Source organism: Nesoenas mayeri (assembly GCF_963082525.1).
Source record: "Nesoenas mayeri genome assembly, chromosome: 17".
NCBI classification, from domain to species: domain Eukaryota; kingdom Metazoa; phylum Chordata; class Aves; order Columbiformes; family Columbidae; genus Nesoenas; species Nesoenas mayeri.
Window position 1 is genome coordinate 3,359,062 of NC_137565.1, and position 26,807 is coordinate 3,385,868.

Consider the following 26,807-nt stretch of genomic DNA (forward strand, 5'->3'; position numbering starts at 1 on the left):
CTGTCGTGACATGGGGCAGTTGCTGCTGTGCCCGCAGTCGGCAGCTGGTAGTTGCAAGATGAGGGAACTTCTAGAAACCCAGTTTGTGGGCTCTTTTGCACATCAGAGTACATTAAAGGGAGAAAAATCCTTGGTGACTTGCCTGCGGTCACACACGCATTCAGTGGCGGAGCTGGAAGTGCAGCCTGGGTTGCCCGCGTCCTCTGCCCGAGGTCTTTTCATTTTTCTTTCCAGCAAGTGTCTCTCCCCGGTGCTGTTGCTGCCGCTCTTGTAGCACTGGGCCACCTAAAACATTGCTGCTGTGGCCAGATGGCCCTTCCAGTGCCTCTAGCCCCCTTCTCCAGGGTTTGCGGCTCTGCAGCCGTGTGCCGTGGCTTGTCCAGCACCGGGCAGGGCTGTGTCTGAGCCAGGGATTTGAATCTGATCGTCTTGGTTGGTGCTTTACCCCTGCACAAGAGCTCTCCCCAGCACAAGGATTGCCAGCGCGATGTTGCCATGTATACAATTACCATAAACCCATTAAGAGATTAATATGACAAAACCTTGGGGGATGTCTGTGAAAAAACCCACAGACTTAAAGGCTTTCACTTGCTAAAGCAAATCGCTTCTCTCTGCCTGTCTTACCGGTGGGTTTTTTTCCTTTGCTTGGGGCCAGTTTCTAAACCCTCTGCCGGCTGCTAATCCCAAACTGTCCGAGAGGAGCGACCTCTCCCGAAACGTGTGCGGCAGGAATTGGGGAACAGAGCAAACCCTCTGCTTAGGCTGTCAGTGTTCTTGAGGATGAGCATGCAGTCAACCTTCGTCCCCGTCAGACCTATATTTTCCCATATCAGATGTTATCCATTTCTTTCCTGCAAAATGAAGCAGGATGTTTTGGTTTTGTTTTCAAAACAATGTGGTTTAATTAATGCGAAGGACCTTTTTGTATGTGTTGGTTTTTATCCACAGTGTGTTTAGGGAGAGGGACCAAGAGGGGACAGCAGCAGCTGTGCTGGGGGTGGCAGGAATCAGCGCCATGTGCCAGCTCACGGGCCAACGTCTGGAGCAATGGAGAGCACAGAGGTTCCTCCGGTTGGGTTTGGAGGGGGCTGGGTGAAGCTGGCGCTCTCCCTGGGCATCCTGGGGAGCTCAGGCAAAATGGGGGTGTCCTCTCACACCTGGCACTCTGCCTGCTGGTCCACGTTTTTAACTCCTATTTGAGGATGGGGATGCAAACCTGTTCTGGACAGGGGCTTCCCGAGCAGGATGTGTGCCCGGCACGGTGGGGATGGTCCCGCTCACAGCAACCGGGAGGTGACAGCTCTGCCGATCCGCTGCCTGATGTTTTTCAGAGATGCTGAGGAGCTGCTGTTGAAGCTGACGGGAGCAGCATGTGCTCCTTGCTGTTAAAATCAAGCTGTCCTTCCATAAGGAAATGGGTTTCTTGTTGTTGGCTGCTTGGGTACTTTATTTCTTCCCTCTGAATGAATTTTACAATTCTTCCTGCCCACAAGAATGCTCGGCTGAGTGGGGAAGAAGGTGAAAGCGGCTGTTGGCAGGAAAAGAAGCATCTCCTCCTGCTTTCCCCTCCAGCAGGATCCTTCCCCAGCCCAGTCCTCCAGCAGAGCTGGGACATCTGGGAGGAAGCACTTTTGGGGTGGGGGGTGTCCTGTCTGGGATGCTCCGGGAACGTTTTGTCCATCTGTGCATCTGAGCTGTCAGCACGGCAGAGAGACGAGCCAGGGAAAGCAATCTGAAACAGATACCGCTGCTGCAGGAACGAGCGGCGGAGAAATCGTGCACAGCCGGAATATCCTAATGCTTTTCCCCTCTGTCTTTGGGAGGCCTTCTCAGGGTAATTCAATACATTCTGTGGAACGGCTGCGCAAAAAGAAAAAATCCCAGCCAACCCAAATCCGCCATCTCTTTCTTTGGGTCATTCCAGAAATGGCAAAGACGACTGCGCCTGGACTTGGCAAGAAGCAAACACCTTCAGCAAGCTGAGAAACCTTCCCCAAAGCGTGCGCACCCCTGGCAGGAGGCCACCTCCAGCAGCCACCCCCTGCTCCTTCATGTGCCATATGCGCTTAAATCTCTCCTTGAGTCCTCTGTCTCCTTATGCATTTATTCCTGGCAGCGGTACCGGGTATCTGAAGGAGAAATTAGCTGTGGGGCTGTTCTCTGCAGCCGTGCTGGAGCCTCTCTGGGCTCTCCGGGAGTACAACACTCCCACCTGGTGATGGAGGTGGAACCGGCCGGGTGGAAAAGCTCCAGGGTTTCCCCTTCCATGCATCTCCTGTCTCAGTTTCCTCTGTTCTCCCCTTGCCTCTGGTAAAGTGGTTTTCAGAGCTGCCTGTGCCCAGAAGCCCTTTCCTCTCCCCCGGCCAGGTGCAGCATCGTGGTTCCCAGGTGATGGACGCTCAACACGACGCAGTTGGGTGCGTGTAATGACCTTGGCTTTGTCAGGCAGGTCCCTTCAGCACAGTGGCTGGTACACGTGGGGACAGGATCTTTCTGAAATGTCACCCACCTTCCTGCCAGCACTGTAGGCTCCAGTGGCCCCTCCGTAACGTGTGGGGACTCTGACCCGGAGAAGGCACCTCTGTCACTTGGACACGGGTTGGCCTGCGGAGGCTGTAGCAGCCAGGGCTGTGGTCATCACGGCAACTTGGGTCCCTTCAACATTGCTTCGCTGGCTTCTTTTGGGAAGAGGAGGGTCTGTCGAGCAGCCACCACTGCGGGTGGGGAGAGAGTGTGGAGCCGTCAAGACTCATCTCTCATCCCGCTTCTGTCCCCGTAAAGGTCACCGTCCCAGCCTGCCTTTTGTGGCAGACCTTTAAGAAATCCATTTTGTCCGTGTCTGGGAACCCTGACCTATTTTGCTTTGCCATTTCCCACAGCTCCCAGGGGTTGCTGTCGTGCTGAACCTGCTGTGGTAGGTGTGCTGCCTACATCCCTACCTCTGGCATCTGCTTCTTTCATAACCGCACAGCGTTATGCCACAGAGAATGGAGTTTAATTCTCTACTGTGTTTCAGCTATAATTAGATTTGTATTTTTTCTTTTAACAAACTGCTTTTTATGAGCCTTCATTTACTGGTAAACTTTCATTTCCTGATACACCATCAAATCCTCTTCTCTGAAATCACTCACAGCACACCTGACCCCTTGGAAGGATTTTTGTGGGTTTCTAGAACAATGTAGCCAAGCTTCTGCCTCTTATTTTTTCCCCAAGAGAAGTAGAGGATTTGACTGATCCCTTTTGTGGCTTTTTCTTTGGAGTTTTTGGAGCTGATCCCGTGGGAGCGAGGGTGCGTGACGGGCGCCCTGGCCGATCCGAGGGCACGGAGCAGAGCAGGTGCTGAAGCGCTGCTGTCGCACCGGGGCTGGTGCTCAGAACTGCTCTGCAGCCCGTGGTTTCAGCCGCGGCTCCTCGAAGAGCTCTCGTCCCCTTTGCAGGGCGCTGTGATTTGGACCTGCCGTGGTTGAGAAGAGAAAGGAGCTATCGCGCCGTCACGTGTGTGGTTGGAGCCTTCGGCTTGGATTGTGTCTTGGTGTTCACTTAGCTTTTCTTCCCTCTATGGGAAAAGGTGTCCACCTGTGCGGGGGGTGGAGCATGCGTGGAAACTACAGCACAGGGTCACTTCATCCATTGAAACACATTTAATTTAAGGGGTGTGAGTTATCTCAGACTGGCCGTTAGGCACTTTGGCGTTCTCCTGGGGTGAGACACATGCCTTGGGTTGCGTTGCTCCAGCACGGTGTATTTTTGCAGCCTAGAAACCATGAAACGTGGAGCTGTGGCAGTGCAGTAAAGACAGTTAGAAAGCAGAAGAGCTGGCAGATTGAGCTTCTCGGCACTGTTGTCTCTGAGGGCAGGACACCCGGGTGGTGGCCATCCACCCCTTCTGGGCCTTCTCTAGTTGGAGCTTGGATTTCCCTGGTGGTTTCTGCTCAGGACAGCTTGTCCTGTGTGAAAGGAGGAGAGGAATGAAGCTCAAAGCTGCCTTCTCAGGAGAGCATCACGGCTTGTGGCTGAAGGTGGTCAGTGCTGTGCCGGTGCCCTCGGCAGCTCATCCTCTGCCTGCCGGGACAAGCGGAGCCGTGTGCTGTGTTTATGCTGCAGCCGGAGTACTTGGGCTCTCTATGAAAGTTCACCAAAGGGTGTCTTGGTGGCCTGTGTCTGGGTCCTGTGCTGCCCTGTGCTCTCTTGAGCAATTTGCATCTCTCCCCTTGGCCAGACGGGCTGCCACGTGTCCGGAGATGTCAGCTTTCCCGGGGTTGTTGCCTCCTCTGCCGTACTTACTGGCTCATTTGGCTGCGTGGCGCGGGGGCAGCTGGTGCATTTCATTGTGAACAGTCATCCCGGGGTGTCTACTCCAACTGCAGCACCGCGAGATGAAGCTGAAGGTGGAGAGCAGCCGCGCTGCTCACCCTTGCGCCGCTCGCAGCCGCAGGGAGCCGGGCTGGAGCTTTGCTTCAAGGGTTTCCTGTAACATCATCATTTCCAGCCTCCAGCCCTCTCCAGGAGGCTTGTTCAAGGCAGGGCCTCATCCTCCAAGCCTAAAAAGCACCACCCCAGCAGCACAAGGCCGAGCGCCTGGGTCAGGACGGTGCTGTGCTTGCGGGGCAGGGGTTGTTAGGCAGCTCTGCTCCCTCTCCCATCCCTTCGCAGCCGGAGCCTCTGCCACGGCACCGCCGAGAGTCTCGTGTGGACAGGGACGGCTGCGATTCTCGCTGTGACTCACCCTCCTCCTCCTCCCCCTTCTCTTTCCACAGCAACAGTTGGAGGAAGAAGCAGCCAAACCACCAGAGCCTGAAAAACCCATCTCACCACCTCCTATCGAGTCCAAACATCGCAGCTTGGTGCAGATCATCTACGACGAGAACAGGGTGAGTCTGGAGACGATGGAAGTGCAGACGTGCCATCGTGCGGTGCCACCCTGGCCGGGGGCGGGGAGCTTGGGTGGGGGGTTCCCTGGGTGAGCCCCCCGGGGCAGAGGCCGTGGGAGGTGGATAGATGGAGCTCAGAGGGGACAGTGACAATGAGGGCTGAGCACTGAGCTTGGTTTGAGCACCATTGTCTTCTGAAGAACCTGCCTGGGGGGGTTTCCTGTGATCAGCCCTAGATTTGAAGCCTTCGGGAGGTGCTTCAGAGCCCTGTCTGTTAAATAAACTTGTTTCATCCTCTCCCTTGGAAGTGAAGCTGGTTAAAAGCCACCTCAGAGGATGGGCTTTGGTGGGTGCATGGGTGGGGGGACGTCCCTGGCCAGCTCCAAGCCCCCCAGGCTGGAGCAGAAAGGCCGTGGCTGCGGCCGTTGCTGGATTTGTGGGTATTTGACGCTGTAAATAGCATTAGCAAAGGTCACGCTGGCATCGCTGGCTCTGCATCTCCGCCTTGACCGCTCAGCCGCTGTCTGCAACAGCAGCCCGGGGAGTTATGGATTTTACTGTGTGCTTTGGAGCGGCGCGAGGAAATTGGGCCCTTTGGTAGATAATCAAGCACATTCATTTTCATTTAGGTGTTGGATAAAAAGCATGATTTTGCATAAAGGGAAAACTACCAGTCGCTAATTATTTTGAATTGCGAGGCCTGGGATTTGACTGGGAGCTGCAGAAATCCAGGTGCCCGGCTCCTAAAAAGAAAAGAAAAAAAAAAAGAAGAAATCACATACCCTGGTTTTCCTGTTTCCATCTGCTGTCTCAGTGACGGGAGCCGCAGCGTGGTCTGTTGAGCGGGCGGGTGAGGACTGAGGGCGATGCCTTTGCCGTGTTGGCAAGTGCCGCCTGGTGACAGCTTCACAGACCCCGGGCGCTGGGGCAGGTGCCCAATGTTCCTCAGAGCCGTTTTCTCCACGGCACCACCAAGTGACTTCTCCAAGGGGCTTGGGCTTGATGGCTTGTGCCTCCTGTGCGAGGGTTGGGTTCATAAAAGGTGGTCTCAAGCTCGTGTCTGTGTGATCTCTGGATGGGTGAATAATGATTCTTCCCCTCTTCTTGTAAAGTCCCCTTGCGAGTAGCGTGTAAGCGAGGCCGTCTGTGGGTAGGAGACTCAAACCAAACAGCTCTTTTGCTTGATAGAAACCATAGCGGGCTGGAGGGAAGTTCCTCCTTTGGAGATGACACGATGGGCTTGAGAGTTGAGCGAGCTTTGCTGGCTGGTGGCAATGGCTGAGGCCAGGTGACAAAAGGACCTTTTCGGTTCCATCACACGGGGATGCCGGACTGCATGGGAAGGGTGTGCTGAGGTAGGATTCAGGATGCGACTGCCCTTCTAAAAGGCACCCGCGGGCTCAGTTTTTGACATCTCCCCTCTGTTGGATACATTTGGGGTGGCCTTTGGTGGTGGCTGCTCTTCCCCTTGGGGCCAGGAGGAGGAAAACTGGAAGAGGAGAGGATGTGGGAGCAGCATCACTTAGTCCCATGAGTGGAGGAGAGTGGTTGGCGGTCACATGTCAGGTCACTTTGGGTGGGTTTGGTGGCAGCGGTGAGCCCCAGGTGCGCTCATGCTGACCTGCGGCTTTGCTGCCGCTTAACACCAAATTGCAAGGTGAGTTGGTAGGAGCAAAGGGCTGTGAGCCAGGTAAGAGACATACTGATCACTGAGCTGAATTTGAAGCCTTTCTGCCTTTTCTGTGCCGCGGAAAAGTAGCGAAGTTGGACGCCTCGAGCTTTGCTCGCAGGAAAAGCGGCTGCAACAGCAGAGCCAGGGCTGCAGCCCGTGGGGCAGAGCGCGAAGGGAGGAAGAGCCCGATTTACTCGTATCGCTCAGCTTGTGGCTTGCTTGAGGGAGGCAACACGCGGTAAGAAATGCAAATAAAAAGAGGATATTCATGCCTTGGGAAGAGGCAAGAAAGCAAAGCACCCCAGAGGAGCTGGCAAAGCCCGGAACGATCTTTCAAGAGCAATATTGTGTAAGGGGGAGAAAGGCAGCGCCTGTGCCGATGCCAGAGCAGGTGGGAGGGCGAGCTTTGTGCAGGGGCTGTCGCCTGGCGCTGCTTTGGTTTTTCATGAACCGCGGGTCTGTGCTTCCCCGAGCAGGCGGGGGCTGCCGTGCCCGTTCCCACCGCTCCTGCCAGGCCGTGCCGGAGCCGCACGCTGCGCGGTTGTACCGCGAACAAAGCACACACCAGGAACGGTCCATGGGAGAGAGGAGGTTACGTGAGGACAGAGCAGCTAGAAACACTGGAAAATCAAGTTAGCCAGCCATTCTGTGACCTACTTTCCTTTTGGCAATAGCGGTGGCTTTGCAAGGGTGAATGGTTTCTAATTTTAGCTTATGGTTCATCAGGGAAGTCTATATATTGTTCTCACCGCCGCGCTGGGTATGGATGAGGGGTTGGGATGCAGGTCGGCGCTGGCCTGTGTCTGATTTTCCTCAAAATTCAGGTTCGCTGATGCTAAACGCCCATCACGCTGCTTTTCCCTCTTGTGACCTACTTAACGCTTATGATTTGAAAAGTTCCTTGGCGTCGGGAGAGGATAATTGTGGAAAATGTGACCTGTAATCGCCTCTTGCTACACTCTGCTGGACGAGTAATTGATTTCCAGAGAAATCACATTCTTCTGGGGAATAACAGAGAGGAGCTGCCCTTGACTGCGGTGAAATCCTGTCCTGTGAGGCTGTGGTTGCGTTCGGGAAGGTTTTCAGAGGCTTGGTTTATAGAGAGGTGGTTGATATTGTCATTTGTGGTTGCTGAGATCCAGGTGCCTCCTGCCCTGGGTGACATGTTGACCGGAGCCGCTTGGTCTTGTCTCCAAAGATGAGCAGTGAAGTTGCCCCCAAAAAAGTACTTTTTTGGGAAACGTTTGCAGCATTACACAGAAAAACCGTGCGTGTGTTTCCAAGCCAAGATTTCAATTGTGAGCGCAAACCGTACCGTTTCTGAAAGGGTGTATGAGAATGGAAGTTAACGATTTTGTTACTATCTGCAGACAAAACTGAGAATAAACAGTGGGCAGAAACATCTGAGTCCTATATTCCAAACTGCCTCTAGTCCTTGAAGAGGCAGAACGATGTTTGAAAACAGTGACGGATGCTGAAATCTCTGAGAGGGTGCAGCGGGGAGCTCAGGACCAGTGCGGTGCAGGGTGCAGGATGGGCTGCTTTTGCCAGTCCCTGTCACCCCAAGAGGGTGACGAAGAGCTGCCTGGGGACATTGGGTTGCGATGGGTGTCTCGTTGCTGCTGGAGGCTGATAGTGATCTTCTCCTGAAGCTGTTGAGCTGTACCTGGGTTTGAAGATGTTTCTGTGCTTTAAATGGACTTTTCCAGGTCCGTTGCTAAGCACGGGAGGGGGGAGCATTGCTGTTGATCCAAATGGCTCTTGGTGCCATTCCTGGGATGCGGGGCCGGCTGAGCTCTCCCTGTCGGTATGTCCTGGAGGATGTGGCACTGTGGCAGCCCTGGCCATGCCAGCACCCAATTTGCATGGTGAATTGCACCTCCGAGTCCCCATCAGCTATGGGGATGTGCTCCTGGCGTCTCTCCAACCGTCGTAATGACATGGAGCCTGCGTGTGCCCATTGCCAGCTCTCCGCAAGCCCCATCGGTGGCCAAAGGCTCCTGGGAGCCACACAGGAGACCAGCACATCCAAAGCAGCCTCTGTCCCTGCGCCCGACCGGTCCCCGCAAACAAGCGCACGTCAGCGTTCCTCTGAAACACTGAGCCCATTTATCGCAGAGGTCACGTCAGGACACGGCGCCACTTCGCCCTCCACCACGCCAGGGAGGGGACGCCACGTGGTGTCACCCACCGCAGCGTGGCCAGCGCTGGGACGGGTCCTCTCGTGTGGCCCCTGCCCGTCCCCGCCGTCATCCCTCCGAAAAAGCAGGGTTGATGCAGCGCAGGCGGCGGCGCCTGTCTCGCTCTTGGGATTGAGTTGTTGGAAATCAATAAGATTAAATTTTAATTCGTTTTCTGTCTCGGTGCTTGTTCCTTCAAAAGGGCACAGCCATCTATCTATAAATTCAGCACTATGCTGTGAAATCGGGATTCTAAGGATTTTTTTGAACTTTTTGCACCCCCTGCTGCTGTTGTGTCTGCGGAGCGTGTTCCCAACTCGCCATTTACCCTCAAATACCTTCATAAAGCATTGATGCCCCATCCGTAAATAAGAGAACAGATAAATGAATGCTTTTAGCATTGCAAAGTATAATCTAGCCGTTAACTACTCAAAGGCGCTGAGTGTGACTCAGATCCCAGGGGGATTTGATGTCTGTATAACTCTGATTTTCTATGAGCTCCTGATTTACATTAGAAAGGGGAGAATCAGGCCTGCACCGTCAGCACGGGGCTGGCGCGGTAAATAAAACCTTATCAATGAAACTGCTTTCGAGCATTAAATCTGCAGGGTTGTTTTTCAAATTCTGGTTGATGTGGCAGTCGGGGTGGGGGCGTTTCGTGTTCGGCTGCTGAAAGGGCCACGTTCGTTTTGCCTTTGTTTGTGACAAGCGTTATTCTGGGGCCGCCTCAGCTCGGTGACGCTCGATGGGGTTTTGAATATTGCAGAGGAAAACTGGAAAGGGCAGAGGTTAGATGCTGGCAACACTTCTGCATGATAGCGACATTTCCGAAAAGATAAAATTGAAACGTTTAGCCTGGAGTTGCTGAGAATCCTTTTCTCTTTTTCTTGGATTTTAAGGAAGATTTTGTTGTTGATTTTTTAAATGGTTCTGTTTTTAATGTCTGCTTCAGGAGGTAGCTGCATGGGCTTAGAAGCTTTGTCCCTGGCTAACCCAGACCAGATAATGATGTCCTGCATTTTCAGGTCTTGGAAATAAGGACGAGAAGCGCAGAGAACCCAAATCTATCGTAGGGAGGAGTGTGGACCCTTCGGCACGGCTCCAGCTCCTTGGGTTGTGAGACCAGAACCTTCCCGTAACTGCTCTAGTAATGAGACTTTGATTTCTAAAATTCTGCTGTGCGATGCCAATGTTTTCAGCAGTTTTGCAGTGGCAAAATGCTCAACAACAGTTTGCAGTGGCAAAGGCTCCTTAGGATCTTGGTTTGAGGTTAATATGCCTGTGCTTGTCACTGTAACCTCACAGAGGACAGAGTGCGATGCTGGGTCAGTGTGTGAATGCACAGAAACCCGGCCAGGACAGGGGTTCACCCCTTGGCTGCGGATGGGGTGTGAGTGCACCGACCACAGAAACCGGCTGGTAACGATGAGCCAAAAACTGGAGAGCGGCGAGCAACCGAAACAAGTCGGCTTGTCACGCTCCGCACAGGATAGGCGGGGACTGCTGTTCACACCCGCTCCAACGTGACCCGCTTCCTCACTTTTCTTGCTATTCGTGATTAGTCATTTGTAACCACTGCTGCTGGCCTGAGCCCCGGAGTGGCTCTGTCACCGCTGCTGCTGTGGGGACGTGGGGCAGCAGAGAGCATCCCAGGGACACCGCATCCCAGGGACACCGCATCCCAGGGACACCGCATCCCAGGGACACCGCATCCCAGGGACACCGCATCCCAGGGACACCGCATCCCAGGGACACCGCATCCCAGGGCCACCCGCATCCCAGGGACACCCGCATCCCAGGGCCACCCGCATCCCAGGGCCACTTGCATCCCAGGGCCACTTGCATCCCAGGGCCACCTGCATCCCAGGGCCACCGCATCCCAGGGCCACCTGCATCCCAGGGCCACCGCATCCCAGGGACACCTGCATCCCAGGGACACCTGCATCCCAGGGACACCTGCATCCCAGGGACACCCCAGTGAGCATCAGCCCCTGGGCAGGCTGAGAGGAGCCTGGCACAGACCACCAAGGCTGATTGATGTCCCTGGCAGCTCAGGGACGTGTGTGTTCAAGGAGAACCTGAGGGATGACACCATCCTTGGTCTGGCGTCCCTGCCGGCTGCGGGAGCCGGGGACAGGCCAGAGCGTCACTTTCACTCCCCACAGCACTGGGGCTCGTCCCACCTGTTTTGTGGGGAGGGCAGCAAATCCTGGGGTGGTTTGGCTCTCAGAGAGGATGCTGAGGTTTAAAGGGGAAAAAAAATGAGTACCTGTGGTCACAGGGATGAAAACCTTTCCCCGTGGAAGCGGCACTGCCAGGTCGTGGTTTGGTCCCGGCGGATCTGGGCGCAGAGGCAGCGCCATTAAATCCCCCCAGACTTAGGTGCTTCGTGTAGAAAGGTGTCTCGCCTGAGGGTTTCCGTGATTTCTGCTGACTTCAGCCACACTCCTGGATTTTGTTTTAAATAAAATCCAATTCCACTGCCTCTTCACCGCGCTGCTCCTCCTGCCCCGGGGACATCGTCCAGCTGGGACAGGAATTTTTCCCAGCACCGCCCTGCACGCAGCGATCCTGCCTCTCCAAGGGTTTGCTTATCTCTGTGCAGGACATGCCTGCTCCCAAATCAAAACCTTTCCATTCCCCAGCGCTGCTGCCTACGGGCTGCTATAAATAACCCCCGGAGCACGGTTCAGCTGCAGCAGCTCTGCGCTGCATGGAGCTGCGGCTGGAGCGGGGCCAACAAAATGCCGCCTCCTAATTTCAGATCCGCTTTCTCAAAATAACTCTTGTGTTTTCCCCCTTTTCCATTTTTAAACTCCGCTTTAAGAAGAGCCCACACGAAATCCCAGGCTGTCCCTCCTCTGGTCTCGGATGCTCCGCTGCCTCGCGGGGTCGGCTCCTCATCCCCACGGGAGCTCCCGTGGCCGGGAAGCTGCTCCCCTGCCCAGTTCCCCCTCCCACGCCTGTTTTAAGTTTCTTCAAAGGAAAAACAAGGGGCTGGAAGTTTGCTTTGGAAGCCAAAAGCTTTTTAGGCAAGAATGGAGATTTTCCTAGTCTGCAGGGAGGTTGTTGTTGATGGTGGAGATATCTTTAGCTCCAGGTCTGTTGGAGGAGTGTGAGATGGGGTGAGAGGGTGCCCTCCCCACCCCCTGTGCTTGGGGACGGGGGTTCTTTGGGGACGATGCTGTTGCTGGCCACATCCGCAGGTCCCCTTTTATCATCTGTGGGCCCCACAGTGACGCAGGTGGGCGTTTGTGGAGGGCTAATACATGATGGGCTTCACCTCTCTGCCCGAGTCGTGCTCACACGCTGCGGCGGAGCCGCCTCTGCCCTCGGGAGAGCCCGCAGTTTGACAGGGAGAAACCCAGAGCTGCTTTACCGGAGCAAAGTGACTCGGATGCAAACCGGAACAAAATTCAGCCTCGAGGCTTCAGTCCCTCTGCAAACGACAGTGCTGTAGCAATATTTCAGGATTCTATACCGAATCGGGAAAAGAGGTTATTAGCTGCTTGCTGCGGAGCGGCAGAGGGGCTGTAAAACCGGTGGGGATCTTCGTGTGTCTCGCCAGAGGTAATGGCTGGATTTGCTCCCTGATACATTTCTTTCTGTGAAATAACAGGGATTGCAGGGGCGGGTGAGGTTATTCAGCAGATGTAGGAGGAACTCTCTGGTTCCCTTCTGCAGGGTCAGTCACTCATCTCCTGAAAAAATCAGTGTTGGAACAGAGTCCGGGGTGGCTGTGCCCATGGACAGGATTGAACAGCAAAAGTCTGGGGGCGGCCCTTGCACCTGAACGGTCTGAGGTTTGCCTAAATTCCCCAGGTGGGAACACGTCCCTCTGTCTGTCTGCCCTCCTGGTTGAGCCCCAGCATGGCAGGAACTTTCTGCTGGGTGTAACACGTCCTTCCCAATTCTGCCACCAGCTCTCACCTCGGCCTGCGTGGTCTTTCACACAGCTCATTACGGTTCTGCTATGATCTGATAAATGCAGCAAGGAGCATCGGCAATTACAGCGGATGTCAAGTGTTAATTGGGCAGCTTTCAAGATAGAGGCATTTCTTTGTGTACGTACAAAGATATGACGTGCTCAGAATAGCTTCCCCTCCTGATCTTTCGTTCTGGAGACGTGTACATTACAGTCGGTTAATGCAAGACAAATTATGTCATTCTTCTTGATTTGCCACATGTTCTGCCCATGGTGATTTGCCTCTGGGTTGTCTCATTAAGTTGTCTAAACATGGCAAATGCAGCAGCTGAACACACTCGGCTGTTTCTCGAAGTTAATCGCATTGTACACACAGGCCCCCAGCATCCCCGGTTCCTGGCTGAGCCGTCAGGGCATCGCTCACCACGCCGGGGCCCAGGAGAGCAGGTGTCTGCTGGGGCTGCAGTCCTCTACCCACAGTTACATCTTCACCCTGATCAGGTTGCTCAGAGCCCTGGCCTGGGATGTGTCCAGGGATGGAGCATCACAGTATCACAGTATGTTTGGGATTGGAAGGGACCTCAAAAGATCATCCAGTCTAATCCCCCTGCTGGAGCAGGAATGCCTAAGTGAGGTGGCACAGGAACATGTCCAGGTGGGTTTTGAATGTCTCCAGAGAAGGAGACTCCACAACCCCCCTGGGCAGCCTGTTCCAGGCTCTGCCACCCTTACCGAGAAGAAGTTTTTTCTCAAATTTAAGTGGAACCTCTTGTGTTCCAGCTTGATCCCATTACCCCTTGTCCTGTAATTGTTTGCCACCGAGAAGAGCCTGGCTCCATCCTCATGGCACTCACCCTTTATATATTTATAAACATTAATAAGGTCCCCCCTTAGTCTCCTCTTCTCCAAACTAAAGAGACCCAGCTCCCTCAGCCTTTCCTCATAAGGGAGATGCTCCACTCCCTTAATCATCTTCGTTGCCCTACGCTGGACCCTCTCCAGCAGTTCCCTGTCCTTCTTGAACTCATCCCTGGAAACGTGGTCCCTGAAAGCCTCTCGCCACCGGTCCGGCACCGGACAGAAGCGTGGTGCGCACCGAGCGGCACGCCGGTGATGTGGGAGCAAACAGACGGGTGTCTGTCCCGTCTGTGCATCCCCCATGGTCCTCCAGGGATGGAGCAGGGACTCGAGGAGGCTGGAGGCGCAGAGCAACTGGGCCGGGCTGCAGCTGCATTGTGGGCTCTGCCACAGCGTCATGAGCTGCTCTGCTTCTCCGCGTGTGTGTCCTTGCCTGTGAGGGACACGCAGGGACCAAGACATCTGTGCACCCCGAGGTCTGCTGCGCAGGAGCGCTGCGGATGAGCGGGCAGGGATGCGCTAACAGCGGCGCTGCTGCTATTAATTGCATCGTGCGTACGTGTGGGGATGGTGCCAGGGCAGGCACGCTTCACAATTCCATCTCCTGTAGCATCCTTGAAGTCGCTTCTAAATTGAAAAAAAAAAAGAAAGGGCTTTGTGTCCTCCCGAGCGTGCAGTAAAGAGCGGAGCTGGACGCGTGTCCCGGCGGCTGCGCTGCGGTGAGGCACCTGCCGCGGGTTTCGCAGCCGGGCCGGGGCTGTTTCGCCGGGTTTGGCTGCGGGGACCGTGACTCATGCAGCTGCTGCTGGGGCCAACTCTGCAAAAGTGCAGATCAGCCTGTGTGTGGGTGTGCAAAGCCCCGGCGAGGAACTCGCACATCTACCGGCTGCCTTGGCGCTTCTGAAGACCGGCTTGGGGGGGTAGGTGAAGCTTTTTGGAAACCCACTAAGGGGGGGTGAACGTGGGGAGGAGCTGGAGGGGTGATATGCAGCTTGCGGTGAGACATCCCCTGCACTGAGACCCTGCAAAACTCATCCGGCCGTGAGCTGCTGCGGAGGTGAGAGGTGCCCGGTGCCAGACACCGGGAGCTGAAATCCCTTCCCTGCCCAGGGGGGTCTTCACCCGGGGTTTGCCAAAGCCCCCCGGGTTTGCCAAAGCCTCGCTGGCTCTGCGGGAGCCCGGAGCTCAGCCCTCCCCAGCTCCCCAGCCCCGCAGCTCCAGCGGGGCCCTAGTGCTTATTGGGTTAAAATGTTGAATGTGCTTCAAAAAAAGGGTTTTCCCCTCCTCCCTGCTCCGCCCCCACCGCACAGTGCTCCTTTAGCCCTATTTTAGGCAGCTGTGGATTTTCTCTTCCCCCTAGCCCAAAATAGCAAAAACTACCTATTTTATTGAACAAACGCCTATGAAAATCCATTTCCTCGCACCCCTCCTTGCTGCCAGGTATTTGGCTTTATCAGCTTAGCCCCGTGACCTGTCGGCAGCGTGCAGCAATCTGGATTTATCAGACTCTCAGTAACCCCCCCGAAAAGCCTGGCTTTGCGAGGAAGTGCTATTTACTGAAAATGTCATCTTTTATTTAGACTCCTGCTGCAGCCAACTCGTGTCTTTTTTTCCAGGTCTGTTTAATTAGCAACCGCCGCACAGCCCCGGACACGTGTTCCCGGGTGTTTTCTTTTCTCTAATAAGCACTAGGTGGCTGTGCCGGGGCGGGAGGGGGCAGAGAAGGGCTCCTCTGCGCGGGGAGGGGAGGGAAGCGAGAGCAAGACGAAGAGCCAAGGGCAGCTCCAATCTAACGATCACATGCTCAGAAAGCGATGAATCCCAGAAAGGGCATCTCTGCGTGCGTACCGGCTCGTCCGCCTTCCTCCTCCTCCTCCTCCTCACACAGCAGCTGTGTTGAGGTGATGGGTGCGATCCCCCCGCCTGGCACCTGGAGGGGTTGGGGATTTGGGTCACTTTTCAGGCAGAACTTGAATGCATAAAAGTCATAATAACTCAAGTGCCGGAGCCCTTTGCTCCTGGGGCTTTTCTGTGGGTCCAGAGGTTGAGCTGAACATTTCCACCCGCTTTCAAACGGAGGGATTTGTAGCAGTTCCGTGGATGTTTGGGAAGGGGTTTTGGCATGGGTGGGAGAGCTGGAGCAGAGGGCTGTGACTGTTGCTGATGTCAGAAATAACTTTTCTTCTCCCTTTCCTCCCTGCAGAAGAAGGCAGAGGCTGCCCACCGCATCCTGGAAGGACTGGGGCCGCAGGTGGAGCTGGTGAGTGTCACCTCGGCTGCGGGTTTGGTGAGGTCCCTGGGTGGTGGCGCAGCACCCTGCGTGCGGCTGAGCCCACAGGAGGAAGCGGGTGCTGGCCCGGACCCCTGGCACAGCACCAGCGCAGGAAGCGAAGTGGCTGAGATGAGCACTGAGAGGCAGGCGGACACACACGCAGCTTTAACCCTTCCTTGGGCTCCTTCCTCGCTCAGCCGCCTGGCAGCAGGGGCTCTGGCACGCTCTGCCTCTGCTCGGGATGCCCTGGGGCTCAGCACCTGCTGTGGGGCTGCTGCTGGCTGGGAGGGATGGGTGCTGGGACACTCTGTCCCATCCCGCTGCAGACAGAGCAGGGTGCTGCAGGGTGCTCTGCAACGATCTGCGACTCACACACATCCTACTGCTGTTTCCCTTGTGCACAGGAAGCTGGAAAAAAGCCAATTTACAATAAACTGTCCATTTGGGGCTTCCCCTTCATCTAGCAAAATCCAAAGTGATTGATTGCTGGAGGGGTGGCTGAAAACAACTCCTGAGGGGGCAGGTAATGGAGGAGGGTGCTGTAAAAAGGTCCTTCTGCAGCGACGCTGCTGGAAGGTTCTGTGGGGCTGGATGTGGTCGGAGGGAGCATCGCTTGCCATGGAGGGGGCTCTTCCTGCTGGAGCGGGCAGCTCACAGTCATCAGCGCTGGTACTAATTGCTGTCTTCCCCCGGTGTGTAAGGGAGAGGTCACAAGGGAATTAGTGCTCGCTGCTGCTACGTGTCAGAGCTTGTTTCCTTGTTTGGGGAGGTAGCGCTCATTATTTTTCCTTTGAGTCACCAGGGTCAAACCCTTTGCTCTTTCTGCTCTAAAGATTCGCAGTGCTTGGGGTTGGTGCTTCCTCATCCAGAAGATGTTGCATTTCTTTTCCTTCCTCCCACCGCACCCCTTGGCTTTTTTGTCCTTTTTTCCCTTTTTTAGTTTGTTGATGCTTTGTCCTTGGGCACCAACACTGCACAGCAGGGAGCTGTAGCAGAACCCAGCGCAAACCTTCCCTCTGTGTCTCTGCCGTACTCCTGGGAGGACGGAGGAAACCTCTGCTGAGAAAACCCTGCAAAACCCCGACCAGGTTCTGCTCGCGGGCTGTCTCATCTGTGGCCCGGCCCCCACGCTGTGCTGGGCAAAACAGCACCCGGGACTTGCCAACGGCCTCTGAGAGACAAGATGAATAGTCAGATCTTCTTCTGAGCTGGAAAGGAAGCAGCTCCAGGAAGGAGAGCAGCTCTGCTGCTCTGCACGCACACGCTGTGCACCAGCGCTGGAGCTGCCGCAGCCCAGGCGCCTCTTGCAGGGGGGTCGGGGCAGCTGGTGCTAATCCTGTGCAAAGCCTCTGCAAGGAGCGATGGTGGCCGTCACCCAAATGCAGGGTCTTGGGTCACTGTCAGCCCTGCTTGAGCTGCTGATCTTGCATTTGGTTGTTCAGAGAGCTCTGGTTGTTGCGTGTGCAGCAGCAATGGTGACAGATGCACATCGGTGGTGGGGCAGCTCGCCCGAGCACGATGGCGCAAGGAGAGGGACACGCTGATGCCGTCTGGGTTCCCTCTGGGGCAGGAGGAGGTTGTGTCTCAGTGAACCAGGACTCTGCTCATTTCATCCCTGCAATGTAGAGGGACCATTTTAAACATGACCCCTTGTTTTCTCCAGGGAGAAATGTCATTGAGATGTGTAGTCTGAACGCTGCAGTGGCCAGAAAGCGATTGAGACCTTTCATTCTGTTTTATTTCGAAGGAGCTTTCAGTAAATCCAAGGTTTTTCCAGTAATAGCTTTGCATTGCAATTCTGTTTTCCTTAAATGTCATCCCCCAGATAAATGCATTACACGTCCCTTACCCTGGAGAAATGCTGCGGATGTTTTGAACATGTCACCGTACCCAGCTGATCTGTCAGGCTGACTCCTGCTCTCCCATCGGGAAAGCTGTAATTCTGTGCAGGTTGTGGATGGCTCTGAGCGAAGATGCTGTTTCTCAGTCCCTGCCCTGTTGAGAATAGAGTTTAACCGTTTAGTCTGTGAAGTTCTCTGTGGGGTAGGTAGATCTTGTCTCCTGGGCTTGCACCACTGCAGACAGACATATCTTTGAGATGTTGGTGTCACGCAGATATTGGTTTTTGGATCCCAGAATTTCTTATTTCTGAATGTTTGGGCATTTCTTTTCAAGTGATGTATCCAGCGCTTGTCTGTTAACACGTAGGTTAAGAATTTAAGTGCCTGTTTATGTGATAGATAAGTAGTAGTGGAAAAGAACCAGCAGCCTTTGGAGAGCTGAGTGGCATTAGGGCATCCATGGTGTCCACGTGCACATAAGCATCTTCTAACCCAGGTGCAAACCAAACTGTTTACTGCACCGCCGTCTCCCGGGAGGACGGTCTGTGTGGCTCACCACATGCCAGCTTGTTTGCTTTGATTTTTATGAGCACAGAGGGAAGAGAGGCAGTTTTATGTATCAGTATTTCCAGTTCCTGCACTCCTCTTCCAAGAGGCTGTGGCTGGTTAAGGCTGCCCGGCCGTTCCTCCAGTGGAGCCTTCCCAGGGTGACCGTGGACGTGATGCTCCGGAGCCGTAGCGTGATTTCTCCTCTCTGTGGTGCAAACCTGCCTCTTTCCAGCTACGTGATGAGATGGACGTCTGCGTTCCTCTGAGCTTTCCAAGCGTGAAGTGCACAGCCAGCTCCGAGCCTGGAGCTGGACCAGCAGATCTGAGCGGATTCATGATAGAAATCCCACTGGGGAAGGGGCACCATGGAGAACATGTCCCCACCTGGGGGACCTGCTTGTTCCCTCTCGTCTGCCCTGGCACTGCTGGGTGTCTCCATTGGTTCATCTGGCCACGTCCGTCACCCTGAGCTCCTCCATCTGCCTCTTCCACATGGGGGTTACTTGTGCTTTCCCAGCGAATAGGGACAGGTCCAAGGGCAGCCAGAAGAAGCTGATGACCTGCTGGTGCCAAGATGCGGCGGTGATGGGCTGCAGAGAGTCGGGAGAGCTGCTACCTCCAGTCTCCTTTTTTTCCCCATGTGTGGCGGGGCAGAGTGAGGCAGTGTTTGTTTCATACAGGGCAGTAGAAACAGGCCGGTCGTGTGGGAAAATGAGCTTCTGTGCCAAGCACTGGTGATAGTGATGGGGAAATATCATGGAGGAGTTGAGAATAACACCTTCTCCCACATGGAGGAAAGAGGAACCCACCCATGTTCACAGGTCCTGTCCTCTCCAGTGCCGCTCACCTGACTGAGCAGATGTTCAGCAGATGTTTTGCTCTTTTCCTGTGTTTAATCTATGGATGGGAAGGGAAAGGTCACGGGGGCAGTGACCGGCTGAAGGTGACTGGGGATGGATCCAGATCTTGCATCTGGTGTTGGAGACAGCTGTGGTCACCGGGCTCTCCGAAGGGCAACGCTGGGCAGAACTCATGTCCTACCGGAGCCCAGTGCCCCTCCTGAGCAACAGACAAGAGCATCGCCCTGCACAGGGGGTGCCGGGGGCTGCGGTGACGTGCCTGGGGACCAACTCACCCCTGCCCGCAGCTGCCTGTGCCTTCTTCCCGGGGAGAGCCCGTCAGGCTTTTGCTGCGTAGACATAACAATTTGCAGCGCACAGACTGTCTCTTCCTGCTCCCCGAGCCCCCTCTCCCCTCACCTCCCCCGTGTCAGATGTTCCCGAGCGCGCTGCATTTCTCAATCACTGAATCACAACCACGTACTCTGCCGGGCCGCCGTGGGGGGGATTATGTCGCAAACGGCTTGTTGGGAGCCAGCTCGCTCACTGCCTGCCCTGCCCCGGGCTGAGCCGGGGTGCACCGGGACCCCAGCAATGCTGCCAGGAACCAGCACCCCCCAGTACAGCTGGGGAGCGGGACTGGGGGTGATGGATGGGCTGGGGGTGCGGGGACGGGCGCCTGCGCTGGCACCGCTCGGGGAGACGGGAGGACGCCGAGGCGGCAGCGCTTCCGATGGGTTTAAGTTTCTAAATGTCAGACCGTACCATTTATGCCTTCGTTTCTCTTATTTATTTCAGCCATTATACAACCAGCCTTCAGACACCAGGCAATACCATGAAAACATTAAAATGTAAGTACGTGGCAATAAAAGGCTATTTGAAATGTCAGGTTGGGCGTTAGGCTGGAGCGGGAGGGATGCTCGCTCACTCCCAGACCTCGATTAAAGCTGCCAAGGACTCGTGAGCATCCTTTTACAGCTGACGTTTCACTGCTCCGGGTGCCTGAAGCGCAAACCAGCTCCAGGAGCTCAGCACTTGGGAGCTGTGGGTTCAGACAGATGCTGAATGTGCCATTTGATTTTTTGGGGAGTGTGGGTGTTCATCCTGTCCGGTGTCTTAGTGTTTTCCGCGATTGTGCTCACATTGGGCACTTTCTTCTGTGTTTCACAAATACCGAGGCACGAAATCAGCTGCCAGCATGTGTATGTGTTTACACGCATGAAAGATGAGGTAAAATGAAAAGTTGCAATTACAATTAGATTTTCGTGAAGCACCTCTTGAATGTCTCATAACAACGGGTTATTTCAGAGGTGCTTACCGAGACTTAACAATCATCTAATTTGACTTACCACCTGAATACAGGATTTAATCATCAACCTGCATTTAATAACCACAGTGACTTCCTGAACGCAGAAGAAATATAACAGATAATGAGAACAGCAACAATTGTGATTGTTGTTGGAAATCTGAACAGTCAAACCAGATCTGAAACTTTTTTCTGCCTTGAACAAACCCAATAAACCACCTGCATGGCATCGGGTGCTGGCCCAAGGACGTGCCTTCTGTGTCGTGGCTCAGCCCTGGCGCTGATGGCATGTGGCCATCACCATCTCTCGGGGTCCCCCGACCCCTCTTTTCTCTCGAAGGGCTCCACCGCCGTTAAAAGTACATCCAGATACTTCACCCACTCTCCCTTCCCCTGCCAACATTTGCAGTGATGTTTTCCTGTAATTTAAATGATTTCCTGTCCTGAAAGATGGGCACGAATGAGAGGGACCTGACCACGCGGGTCAGGAGTGGAACTGGTAAGATGATGTGAGGACCCATCCAACCATCTTCTTGTGCCACCAGATGCTCCTCCTCATCCTGTCATTTGTGGCATCCTGAGGGTTATTATGGTGGCAGTGGGAGACCAAGGAGAGGTCAGGGCAGGCAGGTTTGGGGTTAATGTTCGCTGTGATTAATACTGCAAAACTATGGGAAGGAAACCACACGTTTTAATGAAAAGCCTCTGTCCCCACCTTCCAGAAACCTCACAATTAGCTGCCTTCAGCTGGTTATTGATGCCAGCCGAGCACATTCGTGGATCTAGGTCAGCAAAAGGCCCTTGAGCAATCTGGGCTCCAGATGTTTGCTGCTTTTGACCGTGAGCCTGTCTCGGAGATCCTGGGGCCTGAACTGCACATTGTGACTTGTTGGTGGACATGCAGAGAAATTGCTGTGTCCTGTTCTCCCATCTCTTGTGTCTTTTGCTCTCCCATCTCCCTGCTGCACATTAAAGGACATTTGGATGCTTGGGAGGCAGGTACAAAATCAAGATTTCAGTGATTCTTCTAAGCAGACAATTCAGGGTCCTTTGACCAAAAGGTTTAAACTTCTCTGTTTGGACCAAGTCACGCTTGGATGTTCAAATCCAACCACCAGCCTCTCTGTGGGCTGCATTGGAAGATATTTTTTGTTCTTTCCTTGTTCTTTTTGCTCCAGAAGAGCAGCTTCTGCTCTGCAGCCTGAAGGTGGCTGTTTCGCTAAGAGAAGGAACAAATCCTTGGGGTGCTGGGAACCATCAGCCAGCTGCAGTCGGGCACCAGCAGTTCAGCTGCCGGGACACCACAGGTTGTGTTTTGCCGAGGTGGAGCTGAGTGCAGGTTCTTCTGAACAACGTCACCCTGCGCAGATTAAGCCACGAAGAAAAGGTCTTATGGTGCGGTGCTGGAAAATCATCTCGGTTGTGATTCCGTCCACGAAACCTCACTGCGTGCTGGATCTGCTGCGCTAAAACTGCCCCCTGAGAAGCTGGGTTGGAACCCCATCGCTGGGCTCAGGAGGATGGCCAGGCTGTTACTTACAAATACCTTTTTTCTTCTTTTTTTTAAAGACTTCCTAGGGTGGATTTTTTCCTCAGTTGAACATTTACAAGCATCAGTGGGAAGGCATTTGAATATCAGAAAGCCAGGATTCCTCGATTTCTCTACAGTGATACTCTGCGCCTTGCAACACTAGTTTAATTCTTCTTGCTTGTTTGCTTTGCTTTTCAGCTGGGATGAGTCACTTATGCAAATAGAGCTGGCTGGGGAGTTACAGAGAGAATTTCTACTCTTAGTGAAATGTTACCGTTCTCTTATTTTCGTGGAGTTTTATGGCCTGTCTCCTATTCAGTGCAGTTAAAATTAATTTCATGCCCCAGTTCATTCCGGTGTTTGCAGCTTCAGAAGCTTTTAAGTCCTATTTAGCTGCCTGGCGGTGCTTTGTTACCGGCTGCTTGGGTCCCTCTGCTTCACCTGCAGGACTCGAGCAGACGTGGTTAATTTTGTATGTGACATCTGCCGCGGGAGCTGAGGCGCCCTTGAGTGGTTTGTGCCGAAGACTTTGACCTACCTGTGATGGGACCGTGTCCTTTCTGTTTGAAACACCCGCTTTGCTGGAGGGAAGGGCTCTGCCGCGCTCTCATCCAGGAGAGACGGAGCTGGGTGGTGTTTTGTGTCCTCATTTCCATAGGGATGGGGTGAGCTTTGCCCCCTGAGCTCGCTCGGCCCTTGCTGTCTTTATGTGGATGTTCTGGCGTTGCAGTGGCCTGATAGGTTCTTTCCAGATGCTTTGCAGCCCTAAACACAACTGGAGGCCAGTTTGAATGGTGCTGCATCAGCCGAGAGGGTTGCAAGGACTCATTAGTTTATGGGGTTTTTTTTAATTTTGCTGAAATACAGCAACAAATGCAGATGACACTTAGTTAATGCACCAGTGCATCTGGTCTGGGGCTCTTATTTCAGCATTTTGCCAGCCGGAGGTACAAGGATGAGAGCTGCTCTCCCTGCCCTGCCGCCGTAGTGATGCTGTGTATTCCCCAGACTGCTGGCACCGCAGATATTAACCCGCTTTCCTCAGAGTGTTTGCAGAATGACAAGATGATGTTCACACAAGCAGGATCAATTACCTGCTGCCTACCTGGAGAGACGTTCTCCGTGGGCCCTTCATCTCTGCGGCAGGAGATCCCTGCTCGGTCAGCCGCGAAGCGCAGCCCGGTAGGACTCGCCTCCCCGCTTCCCCAAGCAGCCAGCTTGAAATCACAGTCTGCGGGTTTGTGTTTGAAAGCAAAACGCGAGCTTCTGAGCTCGAAAGGAAAAGCGAAAAGCGCAGGGGAAGTACGTGCAAGGTGCTGTTCCCAGGGTTTGCTTTAAACATTCCCTTCACGCTTGGTTTTACACTGAAATTCAGGAGCGTCAGGGTGAAACCAGGCTGCGTCCCCTTGGGATGCTTGCAGAGGTGTCGGAGAAGCCGCGTTTGAGCGTGATTCTGGGTTTTTGTGTGGTTCTGCAGACCCAGCAGCAAAGCCGTCTTTGCTGTTAGTATTTGCACATCTGGGTTGCTGTCTGCAGCTGAGAGCGTTTTTCTTTTCTTGTTTTTCCTTTTTCTTTTTGCGGTGGGTGGGCAGGAACTTTGCAGAATCCAAATGTGAAGTCTGGGTTTTCAGAGAGGTTTATGGGCTTCTGAATATCTTTTTCTTTTTGAAATGCCTCTCCCCTTACTCCCCAAAGAGCAGAGGAGCTTTCTTTGGAAAATCTACTAACTACAGCTTTGCAAATCACTTGTCACTTTGGAAAATTTAAGTCTTCTTTTCATTACTGGCTGTTTAGGGGTTTTAGTAGCGCTGGGTTGCCTCTCAGTTCATAGTGGAAGCCTGACATGTAACACAAATGCTCTTCCAAACCCTGTCATTACTAATGCATTCTCTTTCAGGTCTTTTTATTAGCGCTTGCAGACATTTTCCTCATTAGAAATTCACCTAGCAGCTCCCCGCTCATCCCATTCAAGGTTTTTCATCTCTTTTATTCTCTCTTTGCATGCACTAGGGCAGAACGATTACCTTGTGATGAATTACTAAATGATGGAGGCACACACCGCAACCTTTTGCCTCTTGCTCTTGCCAGTGAAAAGCCAAGTGCTGGTTTGGGGTGTAATACCTGGCAACACTTGGGCTTGCAACATCAGCTTGGGCTTCAAGGGAAGGCGAAGGTGTAGGACACGTGCCCGAGCGATGGTAGAAGCGGTTTTGCACTTGGACTTGTCTCATTTTAGTACTGAGCTTGTAGGTACTGAATGGGACGGGCTGGAATTTCCCATCTGATGTGAAGAACTGTGGCTGTGGATGTAGCTGCTGCCCAGGGGAGTCACTTGTGCTTCTCAGTGGGAACATCTTCACAAGGAGATGGCACCGCAGGGACCTGGACAAGGTGCCCATGTTTGCCCAGGCGTCTCCTCCTCGGAGCACAAGTGTGCGAATCACCAAGTGAATTAACAGCACAAACATTTTCACGAATTATAGTGATGACTTTGGACCTCCAAAGCTGAATGCGTTTCGGACTTGCAGGACATGACTGAAGAAGTCAGAAGACCTCCATCCAGATGGCTTCTTTCTCCACAGCCTGCCCGTATATCCAGACCTGTGGGCCTCTGCTGCTCTGCTCCCAGTGGCACTAATGGTCCATCCCAATGCTCAAGGGCTCTGGGGTAAATTAGCTAAAGATCTGCTCTGCTTTTCTTCCCCCCAGAGCGTTTTTGGATATTGCAAGGAAACCGCTCAGAACAGCTGGCTTTCTGGGAACGTGCCCTGCCTCGGGGTTACCAGGTCACAGTGTGTCACCAGCTGGAGCCGTGTGCTCCAGCTGTTTCAGAGCAGGGAAATGAATGCGTTGCGATGACCCGTGAAGAGGACGACCCGCTCCCTGCCCTCTCCGCAGGGCGTCTGGCAGCGAGATGCGGCATCGGTGACGGCCCCGAGCTGCAGGGTGGGATCCTGGCGCCAGTGATGCACGGGGCGGGCGTACCTGCGGGACACAGCCATTTCTGTAGCCTCTGCATTACTCTTGGCCCGTTTCACCTTGGAGTATTCTTGCTGTGCTCCTGTGGTTTGCAGATCTCCAGCCTCGCTGGCAGCGCTTTGTTTGGCTGGAATTACCAGAGACCCTCGTTTCTGACCCTCGCCTGCACGATCCATCTCGCCGTGCGATGGCTTTGCCAGCTGCTCGCTGCTCCCATCGCTCTGTGCGGGCTGTTTGCACGGGCTGCTTGATGAAAGATGCTCCCGTGTAATTAAATACCCCTGATTAGTTTTGATCAAACAGCAAACTTCCTTTCATCTCGCCTTGCATGGGCTGAAGGTCTCTGCAGGCCAGGCCAAGTGCGCTGCCCTGCATTGGCTCTTTGTACCCTTGGGATTCTTATCCCAGGGCTTGGCGGTGCCCACACGCGTGCACACACCAGCACCAACACGCATGCGTGCACAGGTGTCCTTTTAAGATCGCGGCCCCCAGAAGGACTGTAGCCAAGTCGTTTGTGTGGACCTGAGCCAGGTAACTCAAAAGGCAGAGTTACAGGTTCTCTCCTTGACTGGCTCCTTTATGAAAGCCCGAAAACAAAACCAGCCTTGCGCCAAGCCGGGTAAAGGTGGAAGCAGCTGTTCCCACAGGGCTCCCTTTGCCCTGTGGAGCGGGAGATGGATGTCACTGGGGTACCTGGTTTGGAGGTTGGCTCTGAGAACCACGCTCAGGTGTGGGGCTCACCGGCTGGGTCCGTGGGGCTGTGGGATGAGGATGAGTTATGCAAGGATGAAAAGCTCTTCTGGAATCAGAATTATAGATAGTATTTGAATTCTGCTTCCTCTGCTGTTGGCAGGTGTCGCTCAAACATCAAGCTTTGAGTTTGGTTTCACTGGTTTGGTCTCTGTTTCCTCCTCCCGCCTGCCAGTGTTTGTGGGGAGGTGCTGGGGGCTTGGATGAATTCCTGACCACAAGGATGGGGCTGTGCCACCTGGCAGCCCCCAGCCCCAGCTCACCAGGAGCTGGGGGGTTCCGTGTCTCTCCGGGTCCATCCCAGGCTGCCCCTGGGGCACGGCCAAGGGTGGGGAGGGAGCTCGCCCTCCTCCCAGCCCGGCGCGCTGTGCGCTGTGCCGGGCCAGCAGTACTGAAATCTGTCCACAAGAGTCACTGTTGCTTTATCTAAGGAGCCTCCATTCCTTCTGCTTGTGATTCCCTCCCCTCGGCGAGGTTCAAGTCTCCATCCAGGACGCTCCCATTGAGCCCCAGCAAACCGCAGGCAGGGAGCTGTGAGGATTGGGGGTGCCGAGGAGGATGATGAAGGAGGGTCGGGGTGTTGCAGGAATGGCCTTTCCCGCCTGGTTATTTCTGCGCGGGACTCCCAGCCCGTTCCTCCGGCTGTGCCACCGCGTTTGGCGCTTTGCTTTGCCCGGGGAGCACAGCGTGTGCTTGGGAGACGCGTGGCCCAAGCTCACCTCTCTGCGAGTGGTTTCTAAGTAACAGCAGTACGTGTAGTAAGATAAACTGTGAAGCCTATTTATGTTTACTGAGGTTGTATTAACCTTTGAAAGGTTGACCTTATGCAAAAAAAAAAAAAAAGATAAATTGGCAAAAACATCTAGGGCACGAGGGGGTTTTGTTGTTGTTTTTAATCCTTTCACTCTTTGATTGCTTCAGCCTTGGCAGTGGTAAACACGCGCCAGCTTTCAAGGCATCCCTGATTTTTGCAGCTGCAAAGCCATTAAGCCTTTGCCTCTATTAGCACTTTCAAGGTCAGCCATGATGCAAAACTCAAGGCAACCCATCAGCTGCAGAAGAGCTGCTAATTTTCTTCATTTACCCTTCTATCTCCTGATAACTTGTGTGGCAGGTCCAGCAGCAGCGTCTCAAACCCCGTGTTGCTCCTGGATATTGCCCAGGCTGGTGCAGGGGAGTTGGGGTCAGGGTCGATTTGGCTGTGGAAGCCCCAGGAGACAATCCCTGACTGCAC

At 54.1% G+C, this 26,807-nt stretch overlaps 1 protein-coding gene across 1 annotated transcript in view; it reads left to right on the top strand.

Annotated features, from left to right (window-relative positions):
* Positions 1-26,807, top strand: part of NCOR2 (nuclear receptor corepressor 2) — a gene marked incomplete at its 5' end in the record, with an annotated part of 147,423 nt that overhangs the window by 35,820 nt on the left and 84,796 nt on the right. Inside the window, 3 exons of the mRNA XM_080355363.1 lie at positions 4,758-4,871; positions 15,710-15,766; positions 19,806-19,858. Of these exons, the coding sequence (XP_080211489.1) occupies positions 4,758-4,871; positions 15,710-15,766; positions 19,806-19,858 (224 nt within the window). The remainder of the gene's footprint in view (positions 1-4,757; positions 4,872-15,709; positions 15,767-19,805; positions 19,859-26,807) is intronic.